The 22915-nt window shown below is 43.7% G+C and overlaps 1 protein-coding gene across 4 annotated transcripts in view; it reads right to left on the bottom strand.

The window, feature by feature from the left end:
• POLQ (DNA polymerase theta) overlaps positions 1-22915 on the bottom strand; it is a 134130-nt gene that overhangs the window by 31830 nt on the left and 79385 nt on the right. For 2 of the 4 annotated variants that reach the window (XM_014578482.4, XM_075905123.2), the window contains exons 19-23: positions 22313-22553; positions 21142-21335; positions 18419-18556; positions 13157-13331; positions 2099-2228 (exon numbers count right to left, since the gene is read on the bottom strand). In XM_014578482.4, the coding sequence (XP_014433968.4) occupies positions 2099-2228; positions 13157-13331; positions 18419-18556; positions 21142-21335; positions 22313-22553 (878 nt within the window). Of the gene's footprint in view, positions 1-2098; positions 2229-13156; positions 13332-18418; positions 18557-21124; positions 21336-22312; positions 22554-22915 lie in introns of those variants that run through there. The other 2 variants (XM_075905142.2, XR_012897156.2) reach the window with 2 other exon arrangements.

Below are 22915 nucleotides of genomic sequence, written 5' to 3'. Positions count from 1 at the left end.
ACTCCTGGCCTCCGGCCATGGGGCTCCACAGTTGAGTAGTCGACTACTTGATAAGCCCAGGCTTATCGGGTAGTCGAAACAACTCTTCAACTACTGACTCCCACCCCCTCCCCTCCGGCCTCTGTATCAGAGCTAGAATCCTCCGTTGACAGGGGCTGCTGCAGCCCCTGTCCATGGTGACCCAGGCTAGCTGCGGGCAGAGACTGCTCCAGCAGCAGCCAGTGTCCCAGTTCCCTGCTAAGAACCCCTCCTCCCCCCCAGACAGGGGCTGCTGGACCTGGCGCAAACCAGGACTGAGCCGGGACTGCTCAGTCCCAGCTTGCACCAGGTCCAGGACCTATCTCCGCTGTACCTCTACAGTTTAAATGTAGTAGGGGCCGGGCTGCCTACATGCCTGGCTCTTACTACATTTAAACCGCAGAGTCTCAGCAGGGATATCCCCTGAACCTGGTGCAAGTTGGGACTGATGAAGCTTTCCCTTATCAATTAATTTTGTAGTTGATAAAAAAATGATCTACTACATGCCTAGTGGATTACCCACCTCTAAGCAACGTTACTTTAAAGGCTAACAAATTTATTAGGGTATTAGAGCATAAGCTTTTGGGAGCTCAAAAAAGCTGATGCTTGAGTACTCTAATAAATATTTTAGTCTTAAAATTGCCACTGGATTCCTTGTTGTTTGTTTTTATGGAGACTGGTGCTAAAAGGAAATAACTGAGTGGAAAGGAGGTGCTAAAGATGTGATCACTGAAATGAACTACGTGAACAAGCTAAAAAGAAAAACACTCTCTCTGTATCTGCAAGAGGCTACTATTGTCAAAAGCTGGATCTAGCATTTCCATGGACTTTGGTGCCAAGTGTTTAGACACTGACTTTCACTAGTTGAATGGTTTGGCACTATGTTCAGTTGTCTCTCATCACACTACACAGTTGTGACATTGTTAACCATTCATGGAAGGTTCCCCATTCAGGGGCTCTGAAAGGACTTCTGAGTCCTTAGTTTCCACGTAAGAGACTCTAGCAATCAGCTTAGAGTGAAAAACATCTCTTGAGATCAAGGTCAGATTCCTCAGCCTGCAAAGAGCTAGACAAAATGAAGAGAGAAAAGATACCACCCACTTTCTGTCAAGTTCTTATTAGTTTCCTTACTTTCTTTTCTGGTTTCTCTCTCCTTTGGAACAGAGACTACAGGAAACCGAAGAGGATTCAGAGAGACCATGGAAAGAAATTTTTAAGTACAGATGAAGAAGGTAGGTATGGCAAGTGAGAGGTACAGAGAAAATCTCCAGCAAATATTCCCCAGTTAAGCCATTGATTCAGGGATTTGTCATCCAAAATTTGGTATCATCATCGCATTTAGCTACATCAGAGCCTCTGATTTAATAAGGACACTTTAAAGGACCAGATTAGGAGCCAAGAGTTAGGAGATTTGCCATTGCCTAGTCAGGTGAGCAATTACCAGAAAATGAAGGCTGCTCCTTACTGGTATTTGGCAGGTTTACACTGCTAGGCCAGGACTTACTTAAATAAGAAGTCTCCCTTGTCCAGTAGCCATCTTTTTGCCCCAGCATATTGCTCTCATCCCCATATTGCTTTGCTCACTAGATTACCACACAATACAGCACTAAGAATTTGTTCACCTTGATAGTTCTATGATAGTTCACAGGCACCTCATTTAAAAACAAGTTTGTTCTACTTCTGAAAGGTATCAGTGAATTGAGCTAAAAGCCAAAATTAAGCAACTCCTGAGTTCTCATCCCAGCTCTACTATGCCTCAGTTTGCCCATATTTAAAACAGGTAAAATACTAACCTAACTCACTCTGTGATTGTGAAGATTGATGCTTGTACGGTGTTGTGCAAAGATAAAGTGCTATGTAAGAGTTAAGTGCTATTAGATAAATAAGGTATTTCACTGCACAACTGATTTTCAGACATTTATCTTCTCTAAATTCTGAGCAAAACATTGACCAACAAGTCAGACATCAGATATTAAAGCAACCTGTATCAACCTCTGTAAAATGTGGAAAAAGAAAACTGACAAGACAATCAAGTTAAGAGAAACAGTATAGGTGAAATCACTGCTGAACACATTCCTACCTGTTCCCAAGAAAAGTAGAGCCACATCCTCGTGCTTGAGAAGGAGGGCTCTCTGCAACCACAGTTGGCATTTCAATCTCAAAGTCTTTTGGAACATTCTGAATATTCGGTTCTATGAAGCTTACGCGACCTAAAATGGATCAAGTGCAAGAAGGAAAGAGTTCAAGGCAAGCATACCGTATATTTGAACCCACAGCTTACACACAATTTCTGTGCAAAGCAGAGAACACAGGAAATCTAAGTGTTACATTCACTGCTTTCTAAACTATAAACATCTTGGGAGAAATGAGACTAAACTTAAAATCACTAATTGTCAAACATCTTAAGAACCAATTTCACCTCCCTTAAAACTACTTCAGTCTAAATAAAACAAAAAGACAGGACTATGCAGCACTTTAAAGACTAACAAGATGGTTTATTAGGTGATGAACTTTCGTGGGCCAGACCCACTTCCTCAGATCAATTTGTGGAAGAAAATTGGCACGACCCAATTTTCTTCCACAAATTGATCTAAGGAAGTGGGTCTGGCCCATGAAAGCTCATCACCAAATAAACAATCTTGTTATAGTCTTTAAAGTGCTGCATAGTCCTGTCTTTTGTTTCAGCTAGACCAGATTAACACAACTGCATCTCTATCATCTGTCTAAATGGGAATGCGTAACAGCAGAGGTGGATTAAGGATCCTTGAGGGGATCCTCAAGGAATCCATTCTGAAGCATTTAGAGAGGAAGTGATCAGGAATAGTCAACATGGCTTCACAAAGGGTAAGTCGTGCCTGACCAATCTCTCTATGATGAGGTAACTGACTCTGTAGATATGGGAAAGACAGTGGATGTGATATACCTTGACTTTAGCAAAGCTTTTGATACAGTCTCCCACAATATTCTTGCCAGCAAGTTAAGGGAATATGGATTGGATACATTGACTGTAAGATGGATAGAAAGCTGGCTAGACTGTTGGGCCCAACGGGTAGTGATCAACAGCTCGATGTCAGGTTGGCGGTCGGTTTCTAGTGGAGTGCCCCAAGGATTTGCTCTTGAATCGGTTTTGTTCAACATCTTTATTAATGACGTGGATGAGGAGATGGATTGCACCCTCAGCAAGTTCGCAGATGACACTAAGCTAGGAGGAGAGGCAGATAAAGCTGGAGGGCAGGGACAGGGTCCAGAGTGACCTAGACAGATTACAAGATTGAGCCAAAACAAATCTGATGAGGTTCAACAAGGACAAGTATAGAGTCCTGCACTTGGGACGGAAGAATCCCAAGCATTGTTACAGGCTAGGGACTGACTAGCTAAGAAGCAGTTCTCGGGATTACAGTGGATGAGAAGCTGGATATGAGTCAACAGTGTGCCCTTGTAGCCAAGAAGGCTAATGGCATATTGGGGTGCATTAGGAGGAGCATTGCCAGCAGATCCAGAGAAGTGATTATTCCCCTTTATTCGGCTCTGGTGAGGCCACATCTAGAATAGTGTGTCCAATTCTGGGCCCCCCACTATAGAAAGGATATGGACACATTGGAGAGGACCCCACGGAGGGTGACCAAAATGATTAGGGGGCTGGAGAGCATGACCTATGAGAAGAGACTGAAGGATTTGGGTTTGTTCAGTCTGCAGAAGAGAAGAGTGAGGGGGGATTTGATAGCAGCCTTCAACTTCCTGAAGGAAGGTTCCAAAGAGGATGGAGAAAGGCTGTTCACAGTAGTGATGGCTGGCAGAACAAGGAACAATGGTCTCAAGTTACAGTGGGAAGGTCTAGGTTGAATAATAGGAAAAACTGTTTCACTAGGAGGGTGGTGAAGCACTGGAATGGGTTACCGAGGGAGGTGGTGGAATCTCCATCCATAGAGGTTTTTAAGTCTCAGCTTGACAAAGCCCTGGCTGGGTTGATTTAGTTGGGATTGGTCCTGCCTTGGGCAGGGGGCTGGACTTGACCTCCTGAGGTCTCTTCCACCTCTATGATTATATGGTTTTGTGAGGCCATGGGCCGGAGCATGTGTGGAGGATTCTTGGTTGCATCGCAATCTCAATTTTTAATGCAGAAGACCATGTCTCCACTAGCATTTATGTTGGCAAAACTCAGGAGTATGAAAAAAATTGTCTCTCGGGGATGTGAGAAAAACCACAAACCTGAGTAACAAATTTTGTCAGCATAAGTGCTTATATGCACAGCACTAGGTCAGTGGGAAATGCTCCCCTGTTGACATAGTTATTGTTGTTCATTAAGCTGATTTTGTTACTTACTCATGTCGGCATAATGCAACTAAACAAGAGATCTTACAGCAGCATAGCTGTATCTGCACAGCAGTGCCGATGTAAGCTTGTAAGTATCGACATGACCTAAATGGCATCTATAAATGCCTCTATTTTAATGTTTCTCAATGCAATTTTTATGCTGTTATCTTACAGTACTGTTGGCAGGAGTCCAGCTCCCTCCTCCCTCTCAGTTCCCAGATATAGTTCACTGGAGAAAAAACAGTCCAGAGTGTAGTCTGCAGGCAATACAAGGGGGTTATTGGGACTAAACAAGCAAGCATATTCCAAAGCTCTTCACACCAGTTATGCTTATCTCTATACATCAGTTTCTCTCTTCTCCTCACCCACCTACTGTTCTATATGCCTATAGAATCTCTTCTATTAACCCAAGGGTGGGCAATAATTTTTGAAGGGGAGGGCACTCCAAGATTTTGGGAAGTGGTTGAGGGCCGCACTCTTCCATTATATTAATGGAGGAGATGCAGAGTCTGTGATGGAGGTTAGGTACAAAAGTGAGCTTGGAGTAAGGGACTGGGTTGTAGGAGGGAGAAAGGAGTTTGGGAGGGAGTTTGGGTGAAGGAGACAGTTGTGACTTAGGGCATGGGTCTGGAGTGAAGCAGTTTGGGATGTGACATAGGGTAGGAGAGGACTGTGATCTGGGGCAGAAAACTGGGGTGCCAGATCTAGGAAGGGGTATGAATGCAAGAAGGGGGCAGAAGGCTTGGGTATGTTGATGGGGGGTGCAGAGGGTTGGGGAAGGGAGAAGCTGGGGTGCCATAGACAGGCTCTGGCCAGGACACTTACCAGCCAGCAGCCAAGCCAGCCTGCTTGCCTGCTGAGCTAAGGCTTGCATAGCTTAAAACGTTTCCCAGCCAGCCAGTTTGCCCAGCCATTTGCTTCAGCGAATAACTCTGCCGAGGAGACTGGCCAATGGGATTGTGCTGAGGATAGGAGGCAGTTCCTAAAGCTTTCCCCCTCCCCACCAGTTTGAAAGAAATGGGGCACGCAAGTCGCATTTCTGAGCAGCATTCAGGGCAAGCAAGGGAGCCTGCCTGGGGCTCCCGATGCCTCCGCAGGCTGGATCTGGTGGCTTGGTGGGCTGGATGCAGCCCACTGGCCGTATTTTGTCCAGGCCTGTCCTAGACCCTAGATATGCATGTTAAAGAAGCTCCCTCTTCTCCCTTCTCTTTTCAGTAAATTTAATTATACTTGTAATTCCCCTTCCGATACCTCCCCATACAACATATGTTCGGGGGAGGGGCGGGGAGAGCTTAGATCTGAGGTCAATAAGACCACTTCTCTTTTAAGATGATGGGAGGGGTAAGAAGTAGGGTTACTTTTTGCCATAGACACTCTCTCACAGACTCAGTGTCTCTTCCTTATACCTTCTTGTCCCCTCCAGCTGCTTAGTTACCATAGCAACCACTTGCTCAATTAGGTCCCCTTATCTTCTCTTATTACTAAAAGGCAAGGTCATCAGAGAGCAGGGGAAAGCAGCCTTGTGCTTTCACTCACATTGCCTCGATTGCTTATTTGACCTGTTTAAATTAAAGGCAAGGCCAGAAGAAAGATTATTATTATTATTATTATTTAGTCTTTACCCTATTTCCTTCACATTCTCCTAACAAAGTACCATCATGATGACTATGTGCATGGTGGCTACTGTCAGGAGGTCTGTCAGATCCCGTTCTGTATCTCCATGTCATGCACAACTTGCAGATGTGCAATTTGCCCTGTGCTTTACTGATTCAGGGTTAAATCAAGGTTAGTTGTTTGAAACTCAATTAAAATAAGATGGAGAAGAGAAATTATATTATTGGGTCCCCAGAAGCTTCTACATGTCCAAGCAGTTAGATGCAAAGAGTACCTGTTTTTATTTACACCAGGCTACAAAGCAAGCACTTTTCTGTCAGAGGTAGGGACCTTATCAGCACTGAATTATTGTAGTGCACTCTGCTAAATAGAAATCCAGCACAGAACACTGAGAACCAGGACGGGTGGCTGTAAATAACCTTTATGAGATCATGGGAAACTTGGCCACACCCATGATAAGTAGACATCCAACTAACTAAAAGCATGCTGGACCATGGAAGTTGTCGGACATGAGAGGCTCAACCAGTATACAATGCCATAATATTTTCCAGAATTAGAAAGGCAGGCGCAAGCCAGTTCTTCAGAAACAAAGATACAATGCATCTCCTGCCAGGTATAACATAACCAATTGGACAATCACCTCATAAATGGCCATTCCATGGCAGGAAGAAAGGTGTGGGCAAGGACTTGACAAATTAGCAGAGACAGGATCGTGGGTTTCCATGTAAACAACTTGTCTCTTGCCAGAACCCCAAATGCAGATACTCATCAGAGGGAAAGAAAAACAAACATGGAGGGCACACACAAAACACTAATTACCACTCTCTACCACATCTCCACTTACAGCAGTTATTATGCTCGACAAAAAAAAAAAAAAAAAAAAAAAAAAAAAAAAAAAGTATCATTGAACTGGCTGGAAGGCTTTTCATCCAGCATAGACTACTGTAAATATATGATGAGACAAAACCTTTGTGTTTTTCAATTACTTCGCTTGTTACAGTAGGTGTTAGCCTGCGTTTTACTCTTATTTCTTCTGTAGCCACTCCCAACTTTTATGCATCATCATATATATAGTAGCCCAAAGTCTGTGACTCTGTAAAGCTGGCTGTTCCCTCTGGGCGGGACCGTTGCCTCCCGCTGTGGCGCTCCGCAGACTCCTGTGCTGCTCACGGGAGTGCTTCATGGGGAGCGCAGGGCCTAAATGGCCGCTTGCACCTCTTGCTCCTGCGCAGCAGCCCAGCTGAGTGGCACAGAGGTCAGCCAAGTGCCACGGCGGGAGACAACAGCGCCGCACAGAGGGAACAGCCAGGGGGCGGGGCCAGGTCGAGTGTGCATCTGACGTCAGGAAAGGGTGCCAGATTCAAAAGGAGGAAAGCGGAGCAGACACAGAGGAGACAGAGAGGAGAAAGGAGGAGATAGAGGACAGCAAGAGAGAGAGAGAGAGAGAGAGAGAAAGACGCAGCAGGAGGAAGAGAAGAGAAACACAGAGTGAGAGGCAGGAGGGGGAGAAGAGAAAGAGATGGAAAGCAAGGCAGGAGGCAGATGAGAGCTGAGAAAGAGAGAGAGGGCGAGGCAGTAGGAGAAGAAGAGAGAAAGGCCGTTTGTGCTGCTTGCTCCCGTGCAGCTGCCCAGCTGAGCAGCGCAGAAGTCAGCAGAGTGCCACGGCGGGAGGCAAAGGGGGGCGGAGTGGTGGTGTACATGCCCAGGGGGCGGGGCTTGGACAAGCCTGCATCCCTAATGGAGACAGAGGAGAGCAGAGAGACAGTGAGAGGCAGGAGGGGAACAAGAGAAAAAGAGAGATGGAGCGGAGAGAGAGTGAGAGGCAAGAGCAGGAGAAGAGAAAGAGAGACGGAGAAAGAGGAAGAAGACAGAGGAGAGCGGGGGGGAGGCAGGAGGAGGAGGAGACGGAGCGAGAGACCGGAGGCTCAGGAGAGAAGACCGACGTGGAGGAGAGACCTGAAAATCCCGTCTTATGACGGGCTAATTGGCTAGTTATTTATAATTATGGCTATCAATTAATCTCAGCAAAATCATGTGATTAACTCAAAAATTAACTGCAATTAAAAAAATACTTCCATGCTGATGACGCTCTTTAAAAAATAGCAGTTCAATTAAATCTATAACTGAGCCCCTGGAGGGGAGAATTATGTGTCTCCTGCTCTGAGTTTTACTTGCATTCTGCCATATAGTTCATGTTATAGAAGTCTCACGTGATGATTCAGCACGTTGTTCATTTTCAGAACACTTTCTCCACAGATCTGACAAAATGCGAAGGTACCAATGTGAGATTTCTAAAGATAGCTACAGCACTCAAACCAAGGTTTAAGAACCTGAAGTGCCTTCCAAATTCTGAAATGGATGAGCTGTGGTGTAAGCTTTCAGAAGACTTAAAAGAGCAATACTTCAATGCAGAAACAACAGAGCCCAAACCACTTCTCCTTATGGCATCTGACTTAGATGATGAACATGAATGTGCATCAGTTTGCATTGCTTTAGAACCCATTACCAGCAAGGCCACATGTCCATTGGAATGGTGGTTAAAGCATTAAGGAACATATTAACCTTTAGCGCATCTGATACGTAAATATCATGCAACAGCTGCTACAACAGTGTCATGCGAATGCCTATCATTTTAAGGTGACATTGTAAATCAGAAGTGGTCAGCATTATTTCCTGCAAATGTAAACAAGTTTGTCTACCTATCCTCCTTAGGCCCTGCATAATGAGGTTGCCAAAGTGGGCTCCTCAGCCTAGATTTGAGGCAATCACAGATCAATGTCACTGATAGGAATGAGACCATGAAGGGAACCCCTCCCAACATTAATCACAGATCTGTCCACTAAGTTAGTTAGGGAGAACACCACATTTGACAGAACTGTGACCATTACATCCAAATGGTGCCTGTCAGGGGCGTAGACTGACTAACTCCAACAGTGGTCTGAGGTGCAATCGTGCATGCCAAACTACGGAAGTACATGATGCCATGTGATCCAATAGCCTGAGTCATAGCCATACAGTCATGAGCAGATGGACTCTGACATGTGCCATGAGCTCTGACATAGCTCAAAATCGGATTTCTAGTAGGTAGGCTCTCGCATGAATAGAATCAAACACTGCACCTATTAACTCTACTCTCAGAATGGAGGCCAAATTAGATTTCTATTCTTTTATCAGGTCTGCCCCGGGCAGGTGGCTTGGAGTAAGTTAAGGCTATGTTGGACTTTGGACTCAAGATCACCAGATTTTATGAAGTCCTTGACAGTGGTTACAGTTTTCCTGAGATTTGCATGCTACAGCATCACAGACAAGGTGCTACCCCCATCATGCATTGCATGAAAATCCTTGGAGCCACCAAGATGCTGGAAGGGCAGAACTGTGAACATACAATTGCTCTGGGCTACTACTACAAATTGGAAGAATCTCCGGTGTCAGTGGAAAACTGAAATATTGAAGTAGGTGTCTTTCAAATCAATAGCAGTGTACCAATATCCCAGATCCAGAGAGGGTTAACTCTCTTATCCTTGCACCATGCCAGAAGGAGAGGCATGGGAAGAAGTTAACTTGATGAGTTCCCTCACAACCTCAAACACGTCTGGCACGGAGGGTTGGTCCACCTCAGCCAGGTCATCGTCTGGTCTTGGATCCTGACGCAGGCTTGACTGGTGCCAAACAGGAGCCAGGGACCTGGATGCTGTGGCCAACTAAGCATAGTGCCCTGCCTGGGGATGCACTTTCGGTGCGTGCTTTGACAGAGACCTGCCCCTTCTAGGTCTCCACTTCTTCTGAGGCACAAGGGACTGGGAGCAGTGCCGGAGACAAGCAAGAATGTCCCAGGGCCTCCCGCACCAAAGCCAGTGTGCTCTGGGTGGCTGGTGCCGTCTCAGTGGCTGGTGCCAGGCGAAGAGCCACCTCCATTGGGAGGATCTTCAGCCAAGAGTCTCTCACTTACTATGGGGCTGAAACTCCGACAGATCTTACAATTATCCATACAATGGATTTCTCCAAAGCACTTTAGGCAGGCTTCGTGGGGGTCTCCACAAGACATCAGCATCAGGCACTTGGTACAAGGCTTGAAGCATTGGGACCTGGGCATGCCTCACACAAGGTACACGGTAAACCCCTAAACTACTAACAGCAAACTAACTAACACTAAAACTGAACTAGAACTGCTAAGAAAGAACAATGAGAATTGCTAAGATGCACTTGCTAAGTAAGCGGGACAAGTTCTAATGCCTGTCACAGGCAGTAAGAAGAAACTGAGGGAGTGGAGGACCAGCAAGGGTATATATGCGCCAATATAGTGGCACCACTCCAGGGGGCTCCCCTGCTGAGGGAAAAATCTTCCAATGATCTGTGCACGTGGCACACACACACTTACATGGAATGGACATGAGCAATCACTCAAAGAAGAAAGAATCATTACTTATCTCTGTAATCATTGTTCTTCGAGATGTGATGCTCGTGTCCATTCCAGATCTATCTGCCTTTCCTCTGCTGGACTGTTCCAGCAAGAAGAAACTGAAGCGGGAGTTGGGTCAGCTGGGTCAGCTATAAATGTGTGACACTGAGGCATCACCACAAAGGACGCTAACGCTGACCCAATGGGTACTACTAGGGAAAAATCTTCCAATAATCATACATGGAGCACAAACACACATATTGGAATGCATATCACATCATCAAAAAAGAATAATGGATATACATATCCTGCCCTGAGGTTTAGATATCTGGCAATATACCTGGCAGTGTACAAGAAAACGTATTCCAAGCTCTTAGATAGGGCTTTTCTGTAGATCTCAAAGTACTTTAAAACAATTCCTTTGAACATGGGCAAGTGAAGTACTGACAGGTGAGTGACTTGCCCAATACTCTAAAGCAGGGGTCTCCAAACTGCGGCCCGCGAGGCCCTCTCATCCGGCCCGTGGAGACCTTTTTGTCTGGCCCCGCCTTCTTCCGCGTGCACCAACCGGAGCCAATCAGGCGGAGGGTGGCTGCGGCGGTGGAAGGAGAGAGCTTGAGTCCGAGCATTGGTGTCAGCGGGAGAAACGGATTCGCAGGCGGCTGCGCGAGGCCCCAGCGCGCGCACGGGACAGCAGGTAGCCCAGGTCAGGGACGGCTCCGCGTGCCGCTTGGCCGGGCGGGCGAAAAAGGGGGGTCTCTAAGGCGGGCTCCGGACCAGACCCGGTGGCAGAGGATCGCGGGAGGCTGGATGGAGGGGAGGAAACCCGACGGTGGTTTCTCAGGGGCTAGGAGCGAGGGGCTACTTCTCCGGGGGCGGGGCTGAGGAGCTGGTGCCCATTGCAGGACGCGGTCTGGTTGCTGTGGCACAGCCTCTGGGTGACGCTGTGCCGTGCCTAGCGCGCTGCCCTGGTCCCTGCAGTGCGCCCTGAAGAAACATCCCTCTCCCTTCCACGTCTGGTCTCTCTCATCCACAACCCAGAGCAGCACCGCCCTGCCAGGTATCAGTCTGTGGGAGCGTTGGGCACTGCTTTCCAACTTCCTTTACCAAGTGATAACGTGTCTGCTTTCAAACCAGCTTTTCCCATTAAAATGCATGCCCCTTGTTCCATGGAGCTATGTTACAAATTGTCACCTCATTCCCTGCATGATAGGAGAGCGATCACATCTCTTCAAGTGTGAGTGTCTTAGGCTGAACATATTGCCAGGATTATGTTGCTTACAATTTTCATCACATTGCGCAGGTGGAAATGAGTTCTCAGTAGTTTCCCCGTTCTGGAGCCACTCCTGCAGGACTAGGACAAGCACCACCCCCAATTTCAAACAGTGATTTCTAAAGCCAGAAATGTCTGCTATTTTGGCATCCAGGAAACAATTTCACCATTCACACTAATACAGGTGTTCATGTGTAGTGTATCAATGTGTTATTAAATAATAACTGAATAAAATAATATTAAATAAATAATTAAAAACAACATCCATGTTTTGATTGTTTTTTATTTGGACCTCAAGTGTGTAGTCGGCCCCCGAACTGCTGTTTGATAGTTAATGCGGCCCTCGGGCAGAAAAGTTTGGAGACCCCTGCTCTAAAGCAAATGGCAGACCAGTAAAAACAAAAAAACCACACACACACACACACACACACACCCCCACACCCACCCCAAACAAGTCAGCACTCAGGCCTCTTTATTCCTAGTATTCACAAGACCAAATTGCTTCTCTGTGTGTAGAAACATGTAGGAAAAAGTGAAAGGATGGAAAAAATAAAGAAAGCATTTAGCATAGAAACATTGTCCCACTATCTTTCTACCAACGGCCAGAGGCACATACCAGACACCCTGTCTATTTGCCTCATGGGGGCAGCAGAAAGGTGGAGAAAGAGCAAAAGATGAAGAATAATGCTAGAGGGCAAAAAGATGGGAAGAGAGAAACGGGATCTGCTTGCTGGGTCCTCCCATAAGAACATGTATGGGTCTTCAAACTTCTATTTTTTAATCATTCAGTTGCTACCTAAAAGATTTTCATGGTGCAGAATCTACAGATCAAGAGCACAATAACAAACATTTAAACACAAATACAAAAAATACTGAACTATAATGCACATTCTACTTCATGGCACGACTCTAAAAAATCAGTTAGGACTACATCCATTCATTAGAAAAGGAAAAAGCAAATAAATAACTAAATGCAACAAAGAATGTCATCTCATCCATGACAGTCAAAGGTGATATTTAATAATAGTTCGGTGGGTAAAGTGCAACATCTGGGAATCCACACTCCTGAGTTCTCTTCCCAGCTCTGCCACTGAACCTGTAAGACCTTGGATAAGTGACATCACTCCGTTGTGCCTCAATTTCCATACCAACAGTTAGGATAATACTTATGGTACCTCTAGGGAAAGAGACTGGCTATTTAATTAGTGTTTTGAAGTAGCTTGAGCAGCTCATATGGAAGGTGCCCCCCAGAAATGTTTTAAACATTAAAGATGCCCCCCATAATGATGTAACTATTTGTAGGGGACTCCAGAAACTTACACGTTGACACATTCTCAATATACTAGTATTATTGCAGGAGTCATGCAAAACTACTCAGGATTTTAAAGGCTTTAATTTTAATACAAATTAGTGCTCTTCTATATTTAATTGAGTCATCATTAGTTTGGATTAAAAGTTAGAACATACTGAGTTCTTCCTCTTCATCCAGAGGTGGCTCGAGTCTGTGACCAGAAAGGATTTCATATACATCACATTACCTGTAGCAGTGTGAGTCTGAGATACAGGATAGATCCTCTCCATCCCTAGTGCAGGATTCAAACGCTTCTCCCTCTGCAGTGGAAACACCACTTTGGTCATTGCATTGGTGATCCTTCTCCATTCCAAAATCAGGCCGGGTAATGGGTGTAAAGCCTTTAATTTTTCTAAAATATCCTACAAAGGTAACAGCAGGACAAATATATAAGCTGTCTTGCCAGTGCTACAAAAAGAGTTTCTTCAGTTCTGCAGAGATAATCTACAGGGAGTGATATACTTAGTCTTCAATTTTTATATTCACATCTCAATATTAAAAGGGATCTAATGCTGTCATACATTTGCTGTTTGGGCAGCAAGAATGCCATGACACACAGCTGCTATAACACGCAGCTACAGAAATAATAATTAAAATTAACTTGTATTTTGAATCCTAAATATTGTTTTTAAATTTCCTTCAAATAAGTCACATGAAATTATCACTTACACTATCCCAATTTTGTCTTCTGTTTCCCATCATTAAATTCTCCTTCATCCTGTTCTTACACCATTTCTTTCCTTTCCTATCTATATATTAGGAGTCCTCAAACAAGGACCTGCAACAAAGTGGACTGCCAGCAGTCAAAGCCTTGCAGTTTAAGTCAAATGCCATTTATGGATGAAGGAAGGTGAAAGCAAAAGCAAAGATGGCTTATAAGCTCATTTATACACAATCTGAGTACAGACACCGAACTACTAGTAGTTCAGTACAGTGCTCATCCTCATAAAAAAGTTAGGCAACTCCAGTTGTGTATTCTTAACTTCTGCCCTTTATCCCTTTGTGCTACCTCTGCTGTACCACACCAGTGCTGAATATCAAGCAAAATCTACAAACACTATAATCTCTTCACTGCTGGAAGGTTTCCTGAGATCAGTATTGCTTGTCAACACTTATCATATTGCAGCAAAGGAATATTGGGAAGACCGCACAAGTTAATGAGCCCTGAAAATAAGGAACACATAAATCTGTTAAATCATTTGTCAACAAAAGCAGTAATTAGCTCCCAATAATCAGGATGAGCACTGCATTCCACAACAGTTAGCTACTGACAATCCTGTTGTTGGTCACAGATCTTATACATGCTTCCAATATATTAAATTTCAAAATTGCAACAAGCTTGTGCTTCTCAAAGCAAATTCTGTGAAGAATAGAACACAAGAATGGTCACAGGGAAAATTCAGCTGCTGCATTATGCCACACAGGATCTGGTATGTGGCACCAAAGCAAATCTCTTCCCTGTACGCTTACATTTTTTTCTGTGTATCTACACTGGCATTATATTGCATTTATTACCATCTTATCTGAGCATCTTTGAAGATGAATAACTGGTTCATTGATGGAAGAGTCTCCAACTGTTAGCTCTATACAATTAACCTGAGATCTAAAACTCATTCTGTGCTTACAGTAAACACTGCACACCAAATTCATTTCTGACCTAAATGCATCCAAATTCACTGTTTTAAAGTTATGTCCTCACCTACACCTCAGTCTTTTCCTAAGGCACAATTGTAACTGAGGGAAGAAGAATGACATTTGGTTAAAACTTCGTTGATGTTGAAGGCCAAACAGCATCCAGTCCATACTTGAAGAGCTGAAAAGGTTCTGCAGTGCTAAAAGGGGCAGAAGGTGGATGTAGTTTATTTTTGTCAGAGGAGAAAGTTACTCAGCTACTGCTGTAACAATGGTTCTTCAAGACGTGCGTTCCTATGGGTGCTCCACTTCAGGTGACTGAAGAGCAGTGTCTGATTTTAGCAGGTTGGCTTTGGAGCTGCGTTCCAGATATAGTGGAGAGTACTGCTTACCCCACTGATGTAGTTGGGATCGAGTAAGATGTAATAACGTAGTGTCTGGCAAAAGTGTGCTCCAATGACCAGGTTGCTGATCTGCAAATATCTGTAAGTGGGACATTGAGAAATGCTGTTGTTGATGCTACAGCTCTGGTGGAATAAGCCATAATGGTTGCTGGCAATTTCTGTTGTGAATGGTATAACTGATAGGGATACAGGATGAGATCTATTATGATAACCATTGGGAGGAAATTGACTATCCTTTAGATCTTTCTGCGATGTAAATGAAGAGCCCCGCTGATTTTCTCAAGGGCTTTGTCCTGTTGGAGTAGAAAGTGATGACTCACCAGAGTTGAACTTCTATTTGTAACAGACTCTCGTGAGAGGAGTCCCAGAAACAGGATGGGGAAAGAGGATGGGAAAAGGGCCAAAGCTGGTGGGTGATCTTAAGGTCTTTTGATGTAGATGCTATCACCACAGCAATGTTGCTCAGACCTAGGGATCGACTATCCAATAAGCATAGGTTTATTGGACAGTTAAGTAGTTGCTTCCCTCACTCTTGCTGCCTCTATCAGAGGCAGTGGGGAGGGAGCCAGCTTAAAAGCCAGTTTTCCCTGGCACCATCTCTGTGGGGGACAGAGGAAGCAGATGGGTAGTGGGGATCGAGTGAGAGCTGGGAATCAGCTGATTCCTGGCTTGCATCCAGTCCCAGACACTGCGCCTCTGCTTTTTAAATGTATTAAGAGCTGGCAGGCCTGTCGGCTCTTAATACATTTAAAAGGCAGAGCCACAGAGGGGTTAGCTCCTGGGGCCAGGAGCTGCAGAGGCTCTTCAGTTTCCCCCATTTATCAACTAATCAATGGAAATTCCACTGACTAGTTGATTAGTTTAGTAAACTAAATTTAACATCCCTACTCAGACCAGACCAAATCTTCAGAATTGTTGTTTGGAGGTGGAAGGTTGGTTTGTTGAAGGCTGGTGTTGACATTGCAGACCTGCGGGTCTGTTGCCTTTGCCTATAATCAAAGGATCTCTGGGTCTACCTGTAAGTGTCTCTAGACCTAAGTAGGTGGTGTATCTCTGATGTTTGTTGGATAGCATGTATGTGTCTAGGGTCCTGAGGGCAATATGAGACTCCTTCATTGTTTGTAGGACCTCATCCATTTTGCTGGCAAAGAGGTGTGACCTGTCGAAGGGGAGGGGTCTCCACCTTCAACTGAAGTTCTTTAAGTATGCCCAAAGCTTGAAGCCAGGAGGCCCTATGCATGACTATAGCTGTTGCTGTGATTCAGGCTGCAGAGTCTGCCCCATCAAGGGCCGTTTGAAGTGCTGTGAAGGCAACTGTATGGTAATCTGTGATGATGGCCTGAAGTTGTGGGCACTTTTAGTCAGGGAAGAATTCCAGAAGGTCTTGTAGCTTTGAGAAGTTTGTATAATCATAATCTGCTAGGAGTGCGGAACAGCAGGCTACTAGGGTCGCCGATGAATATACTTTCCTTCCTTGTATATGTAGGGGCTTATGATCCTTGTCTTGGGCTGTGTTACAAAATTGTGGGTACTCTGACTTGTGGTGCACCACATCTACCACCAAAGAATTAGGCAGGAGGTGAGAAAAGAAAATCCATATCTTTCACCATCACAAAATATTTCCTGTCTGCTCTTTTATTCGTGGGGGTCATGGACGCTGGCGTCTGCCATTTGGTATTGGCAAGGTCGAATATTTGCCTCATCCATTGGAAGCGCAATCTTTGATGACGTGGATGGCTGCAGAATTCTCTATATGCTGTTTTTCTTGGACCTCCTGGAGGTCTAATTCTTGAGCACTAGCGATGCACTTGAACAGCTCCTGAACTGTTTCAGATCATCCACAGGAGCATGGGTTGTGGAGATGATTGTCTCATTCAGAGAGGAAGATGAATTGTGAGGAGGGGATCTCTGCTCCTCTTCTGCTTTATCCTCCTCCTCATCATCAGATGTTGGCTGTTCTAGGTTTAGTATCCTGGGTCTGATGTGGAGGAGATCTAGTAGGTCTCCTCGCCAATGTACAGGGCTGCTGTATATTGGCTCCTGTATGAGGACTGTGCATCCTACGGTGGCCAGGGCCCCAAGTACAGTGGTGGCAGGTAAGGCCAATATCAGCCATACCATCAAGGCAAAGGTGGTGCATAAGTGGATCTGGTGTGTCATGGCTCCCAGGGGGACATCTTTGGGTGGGAGAGGAGTGCTGGAATGAGAATCTGCTGCCCCTTGGTTTCATGTCTGGTTCGCTATTGGAGACTGATGGTGAAGACGATCTGGGGGAGTAGATGGAGTAGGCAGATGAGGCAGGACGGTGCGGCACCAAGAAAACCTCTGGCTCTGTGTGCGCGAAGGGGGTCAGTGCCGAAGCGTGTTTGTAAGAGGATTTGTGCAGTGATGGCTTCTGTGATGCCGGTGGCAATCCTGTTAGTTCAGAGGATTGTATTGGCATGGGATGATTTCGGTGCTGTCTTCGAGGCCGCTTTCAGTGCCACGGTTGGTGCGATGTCCGGGGTCAGTGTGGTTGGTGTCTGTGCCAGTGTCTTGAGCCTCAGTTCCAACTGTGCATGCTTGTGTGTTGAACTGCCCTTTATTGGTGCAGTGCAGAGGTGCCGAGCTTCTCAACAGTATTGGTTCTAACTGCAGTAGGCATTGGAGGTAATGACTTGGCCAGAGATGTTCTGGCCTTTGAAATTGACTTCTCCAGTGAAGACGTTTCTTCATTGAAGAGGAAGATTTATCCCTGTTTGAGGTCTTTTCTGAGGATGGCAGGCCCCCCCAGGGTGGTTGAAGAGACTTTTCATATAGGAAGGTTTTGAGGCAGTTTTCTTTCTCGCCTTGCTTGCGCTGTGAGGTTAGATCAGCATGGGCACTTCTGGGAGAAATGGCCTTCTCCTGGGTATTTTAAGCACAACAAAATGTCCAATGCATTAGGTCTTTACATGAACTGCACCTCATGAAGCCTGGAGAGCCAGGCATGGTGAAGAGGGAGATTACAATGGCGGGAAAGTCTTTTTTTTTTTAAATAAACAAGAAACAGGGGTTGAGAGAACTTGATCATGAAAAAACTAAACTAACTAATCAACTATTTTTTCATTATAGATTGAAAGAAAGGGCAACTGCTGGAGCTGCATCTACTGCCAAGGATGGGAAAGAAGGAGGTGCCGTGCTATGCGCACAGTAAATGGACACCACAATGCGAGAGGGTACTACTGCGCATGCACAGCGCAGCAGGGCATTGCTAGTGAAAATCTCTGATAGCCAGCATGAGGCTGCACCAGCACCTGAAGTGGAGCACTCAGAGACATCACTCGAAGAAGAATAAGCAGATCTGACACCCATACTTCACAAGTCTGCTCCCTGTATGTAACAAAGTTCTTTTGACAATCACTTTTCAGATGAGAAGTACACTTCAACTATACCTTGGTTGTACTAAACTGCTTGCCCAGCCTGACTCTGTTTCCATTAGCAGTAGCTCTTCTGGTGTAACCCAGCGTTTTCTTGTTTCCTTGTATTTTCACGTCTCCATTTGGTGGCAATTTCAACTCCAAAAACAATACCTAAAAGAGGCCAGCATTTCAGTTAAATATTTATACTTTCATCCCAGAAGAAAACAGCAAGTGATTCTGAGCATGAAAATAGCCTATATTCTAATGAAAGCCCAGTACAAATGCTTCAGGTTATTAAAAGCTGATTAAAGAACTGTGTTGCCCTCACATGTTCTTCCTTATTTTAATTACAAAATGTAGTTTAAAATCTCATTTCCTAACCCTGAAAGTTTGGGTGAGAGCTGTGTTTCTAGATAAGGTAACTTCCTTGATAAAATGTTATCAAGGAAAAGACTGCAGAACAAACTGCACTGAAGGAACCAGTGGCAATTATTTATGGACTAGCTTAAAATAATTTGGATATAGGGATTTTTCTATCAATTTCCATCAGTTAAAAAGTTAGCCATGTTGAACTATTTATCTGTCATTTGATACACAGGCACACTGGTAATAAAATAAGTAATATGAGTAATCCACAATTGTTTATTTCTCATCCTAAATTGTTGTATAATATTTTGCACTATTTAATAGCTGCTGTGTTTCACTGCAGAGTTGGCAGGCATGAGAGGAAGTAATTTTCACACATTTGTAAATCATAAAGGTTTACTGACGAGATTAGAATAATTTTACTCCCAGCGCACTCTGGGTTTAGATTTTATTTGTTTGTCTCTCCTTCTAAGGCATCAGAGATAGACATGGCTGGGGATGGGGATGGGGACCATGGGCTGGGCCAGTAATCTGATGAAGCACAGAGAAGTGTTTCTTCAGTCTTTAGTTGAGTGGTTCTTCCTCACAGGCTCAGGCTCTACCTGATCGTCATATGTGGGTGAGGAAGGAATTTCCCCCCCAGGGTCAGATTATCAGTGACGTTAAGGGAGTTTCACTTTCTTCTGTGGGGTGTGAATGTGACCTGCCAGGGTCACCTTGGTATCTCTTAATTAATCAATCCCTTAACTGTTGCAGGGACCTCAGATATTAGTGCATCACAATCCCTCCTGTTCTCTGCCTATGACACAAAATAGCTGAGTTTCCCGAGTCTACTTCCAGTTTTTGGTAGAGTACACCGTGCAAGGTGGTAGTTATTTTAGAAAGGTTTAATTTAATTTCTTTTTCTGTGTCACAAAATACTGGTCCCTACATTGGTCACTAGGTTCAGGACTGGCTTCAAACTAGAGTAAATTCCATATTTGCAGGAAGGAAAAATATATTTGTATCATTTTTTTTAAATGGCAGTTGTATAGAATTTCCTAAAGGTTTGCAATATTAAAAATTGTCCTGGTGGAGAGGAAACAGAAAGATAATTCCAATGTATTGGTGTAATCAAAACACACTGTATGTATAGGAAGCATCCATTTGGATGAAAAGTATTATATATATGCAAACTTATCAATAACTGATTTTTGAGTCTTTTTGGAGGGATTCATTTGTATGAATGAGTTCACAGGTTCTAACAAGCTAAATACACTTGTTTCAAAACTTTTGAAAATAAGATTTATATTTGTTTATGTCTAAAATGTCAAGGGCAGGAGTAATTGGTAAACACAAATAAATTCATATGCCAGTCAGATCATACAGTAGGGCTACTCAACTCGTGGCCCACGTGTGGGAACCAAAACAAAAAAAAGTAGTCAATATAATGATCTTCTGTTGATATGCGTTTTAGTAGCTAAATTCCTGGATTGTCATTGCTCATTAAATGTGCTCTCATATGGGTGGAAATCGGATAAATATTGCATTTTATTAATATCAGCAGAACTGACTTAAATGGGGCCTGTGTATTGTATAGTCTTGCCTTAATTTTTGTATTCATGCCTGTCAGTGTGAAAGATGCTATTTGCATATATATATGTGCATGTCTATGCAACCACACTTAAGTTGCAGCCCTCAGCATGTGCTGCAAGCATCACTGTGGCCCCCAGGGCTTCCAAAGTTGAGTAGCCCTATCATACAATGTCACAACTCATGCATATAAACATCAGTGTTTCTTTAAATCAGGCAATGTTCATATAATAATGAAACAGCTCTAAGGCTTGTCTACATGGGGAAGCTACTGCCCAAAATAAGGTATACTATAATTTTAAAATGCAATAGCTATGCCACACTAGCTTCCTGTGTGAACAATCTTATTTTGCACTAAGAGTGCCATTTACCTTAATCCAAATGAATTAAACTACAAAAAGTAATTTCAATGTAGAATAAGTATACATACAGAAAGCCAGAATGAAATAGCTATTTCTCCATGTGGGCAAGCCTTTACTCTCTCAGAATTCGGCAGCAATCTGACAGGTGGTACACCCCTTACGTCAGTCTGCTGATGGCATCTTTAAAAGAAAGATCTGAATCTGCAAATTGCTGCAACTCCTCACCTTCCACTTGGTCAGTGGGAGGTAAGTATCATGCAGGAAGCACTCAGCACATTACAGATTAGGGACTATGATAGCTAAAAAAGAAAATCAACTTAGATAATAATTAAACTTTGTCTTAAAGTGCGATTCCCTCATTACCATACACACATTCCATTCAACAATGTTTTTATCTAAATGTAAGAAATTAATCTGACAGAGCTCTCAAACAGCCTACCCATATCCTTGAAATACCTCTGCAATGTCATCAGGACTGGTCAAAGAGAAGCTGTGGCCTGCCATCTGATAAGCCTGAGCCTCAATCTCATTCAGTTTAGCTTGCATAACCTGTTTTTGGGTCTCACACTCTGTTGTGCTAAAACCTATTCCATTCAGTTCCAGCAGGGCCAAGCAGTATTGAGTGGGCATCTCCACTTTATGGAAAACATCTGAAACAAGTAGAAAAGCCAGAAAATGAATTTATAATGTCAATGCCACGTCTCTTACAGCTGGATTTGTCAAATACCACATCAACTAGATTTATAAACCCACAATACAATGCTTGCTCACGCTCACTGTAAATTTCTAATCCCAGGATGACAACAAAACGTATGCAGTATTGTTGTAGCTGTGTTAGTCACAGGATATTAGAAAGATAAGGTGGAAGAGAGCTTTTACTAGATCAACTTCTGCTGGTGAGCAAGCTTTTGAATGCATATAGTTCTTTTCTTCAGGTCTGGCTGAAGGTGGTCTACCTAAGAAGGGCTATGTGTAAGCTCAAAAGCTTGTCTGTCCCATCAATCAATTGTAAAAGTAACTACAATTCACCCACCTTGTCTCAACAATATTTAGGACCATTATTGAAAACTAAATATGCAGCATAAGGAGATGTTTGTGATCGAACACAGTGAAATCAGAAGTTGGAGAGCCTTATATCAGGGAATTTTATAGAGCCTTGTATTGAGGACTGCTACATTTTTCAGAAAAATAAAATAAAATAAAACTCAAACACAGAACTTCACAAGCTTTGAAATAAAACATGCTTATTTCTCAGAACAAAGGTTTCAAACCCCAGAATTATCATTTTTTGTATATTCGATACTACAATAATTGGCATTATAGAAAACCTGAAGTTATTCACTTGCATAATATATGTCACAATTAAATAGAAACTAGATACAGGGCTCTAATAACATGATCTGACATGGCACACACATACACCCTTCTTTTACTTTCACAGGAGAATTATTAACATTGTGCTACAAAGTTAGACAACTTCCCAATACAAATTTCAGTGCAAAACCACTGAGCCTGCAGGCCCAAATAACAAGGACTCAAAACAGTTTTGTGCATGCATGTATACACGTGTTGAAAAAAATCTCAACAAGTAAGTCTGTTCATGAGATTACCTCCAGATCCTTTTTACCTGTTAGATTTTCTTTCTGCAACAGGGTGATGAGTTGGTTCATGGTGTTGAAAATGAGGACAGATTCTATGGCTGCTCGGTACCGGCCAGAGTAATCAGCACTGGCACCAAGTCCCAGGCTTTGAACCCCTTGGCCAGTTCCCAGCCCTTCAAGCAAGGGCAGCTCGTGAGGGAGAAAGTTGGTCACCATGTTGTGAAGGGTTCGCTCCTTAGAGCCAGGATCCAGCAGCCAGCATGCTATCTAAAATGGAGACAAACCTAGCCTGAAAATCTTTTTACTGATTATACTTCAATAAAAACATTAATTGGGAATTAGACCAAATATTTTTAGTACTATTAGTAACATCCAACATCTCCAAAGTATCAGCTTTCTTGATTAAGCAGATGAGTTAAAGTAATTCCTGGGAGAAATCAAATGATTAGAGTGATATTTTCAAAAGCACCTGAATGGGATAAGCAGTCTATAGCCCTTTCTATAGAACAGATATTTGTTAAAATCTCAGATAGAGTAAATATTAAAACTATAGTTAAAACATGACTACTCTGAAAACTGACTGTAAAAAGTGGCATCAGACTTAACAACTTGATAAGAAGCTGAGCTAT

This window comes from Pelodiscus sinensis, chromosome 1 (genome assembly GCF_052426305.1).
Source record: "Pelodiscus sinensis isolate ZL-2025 chromosome 1, ASM5242630v1, whole genome shotgun sequence".
Lineage (NCBI taxonomy): Eukaryota > Metazoa > Chordata > Testudines > Trionychidae > Pelodiscus > Pelodiscus sinensis.
Note: the sequence above shows the minus strand (reverse complement) of the source record. Positions and strands in the feature narration are given on the sequence as shown.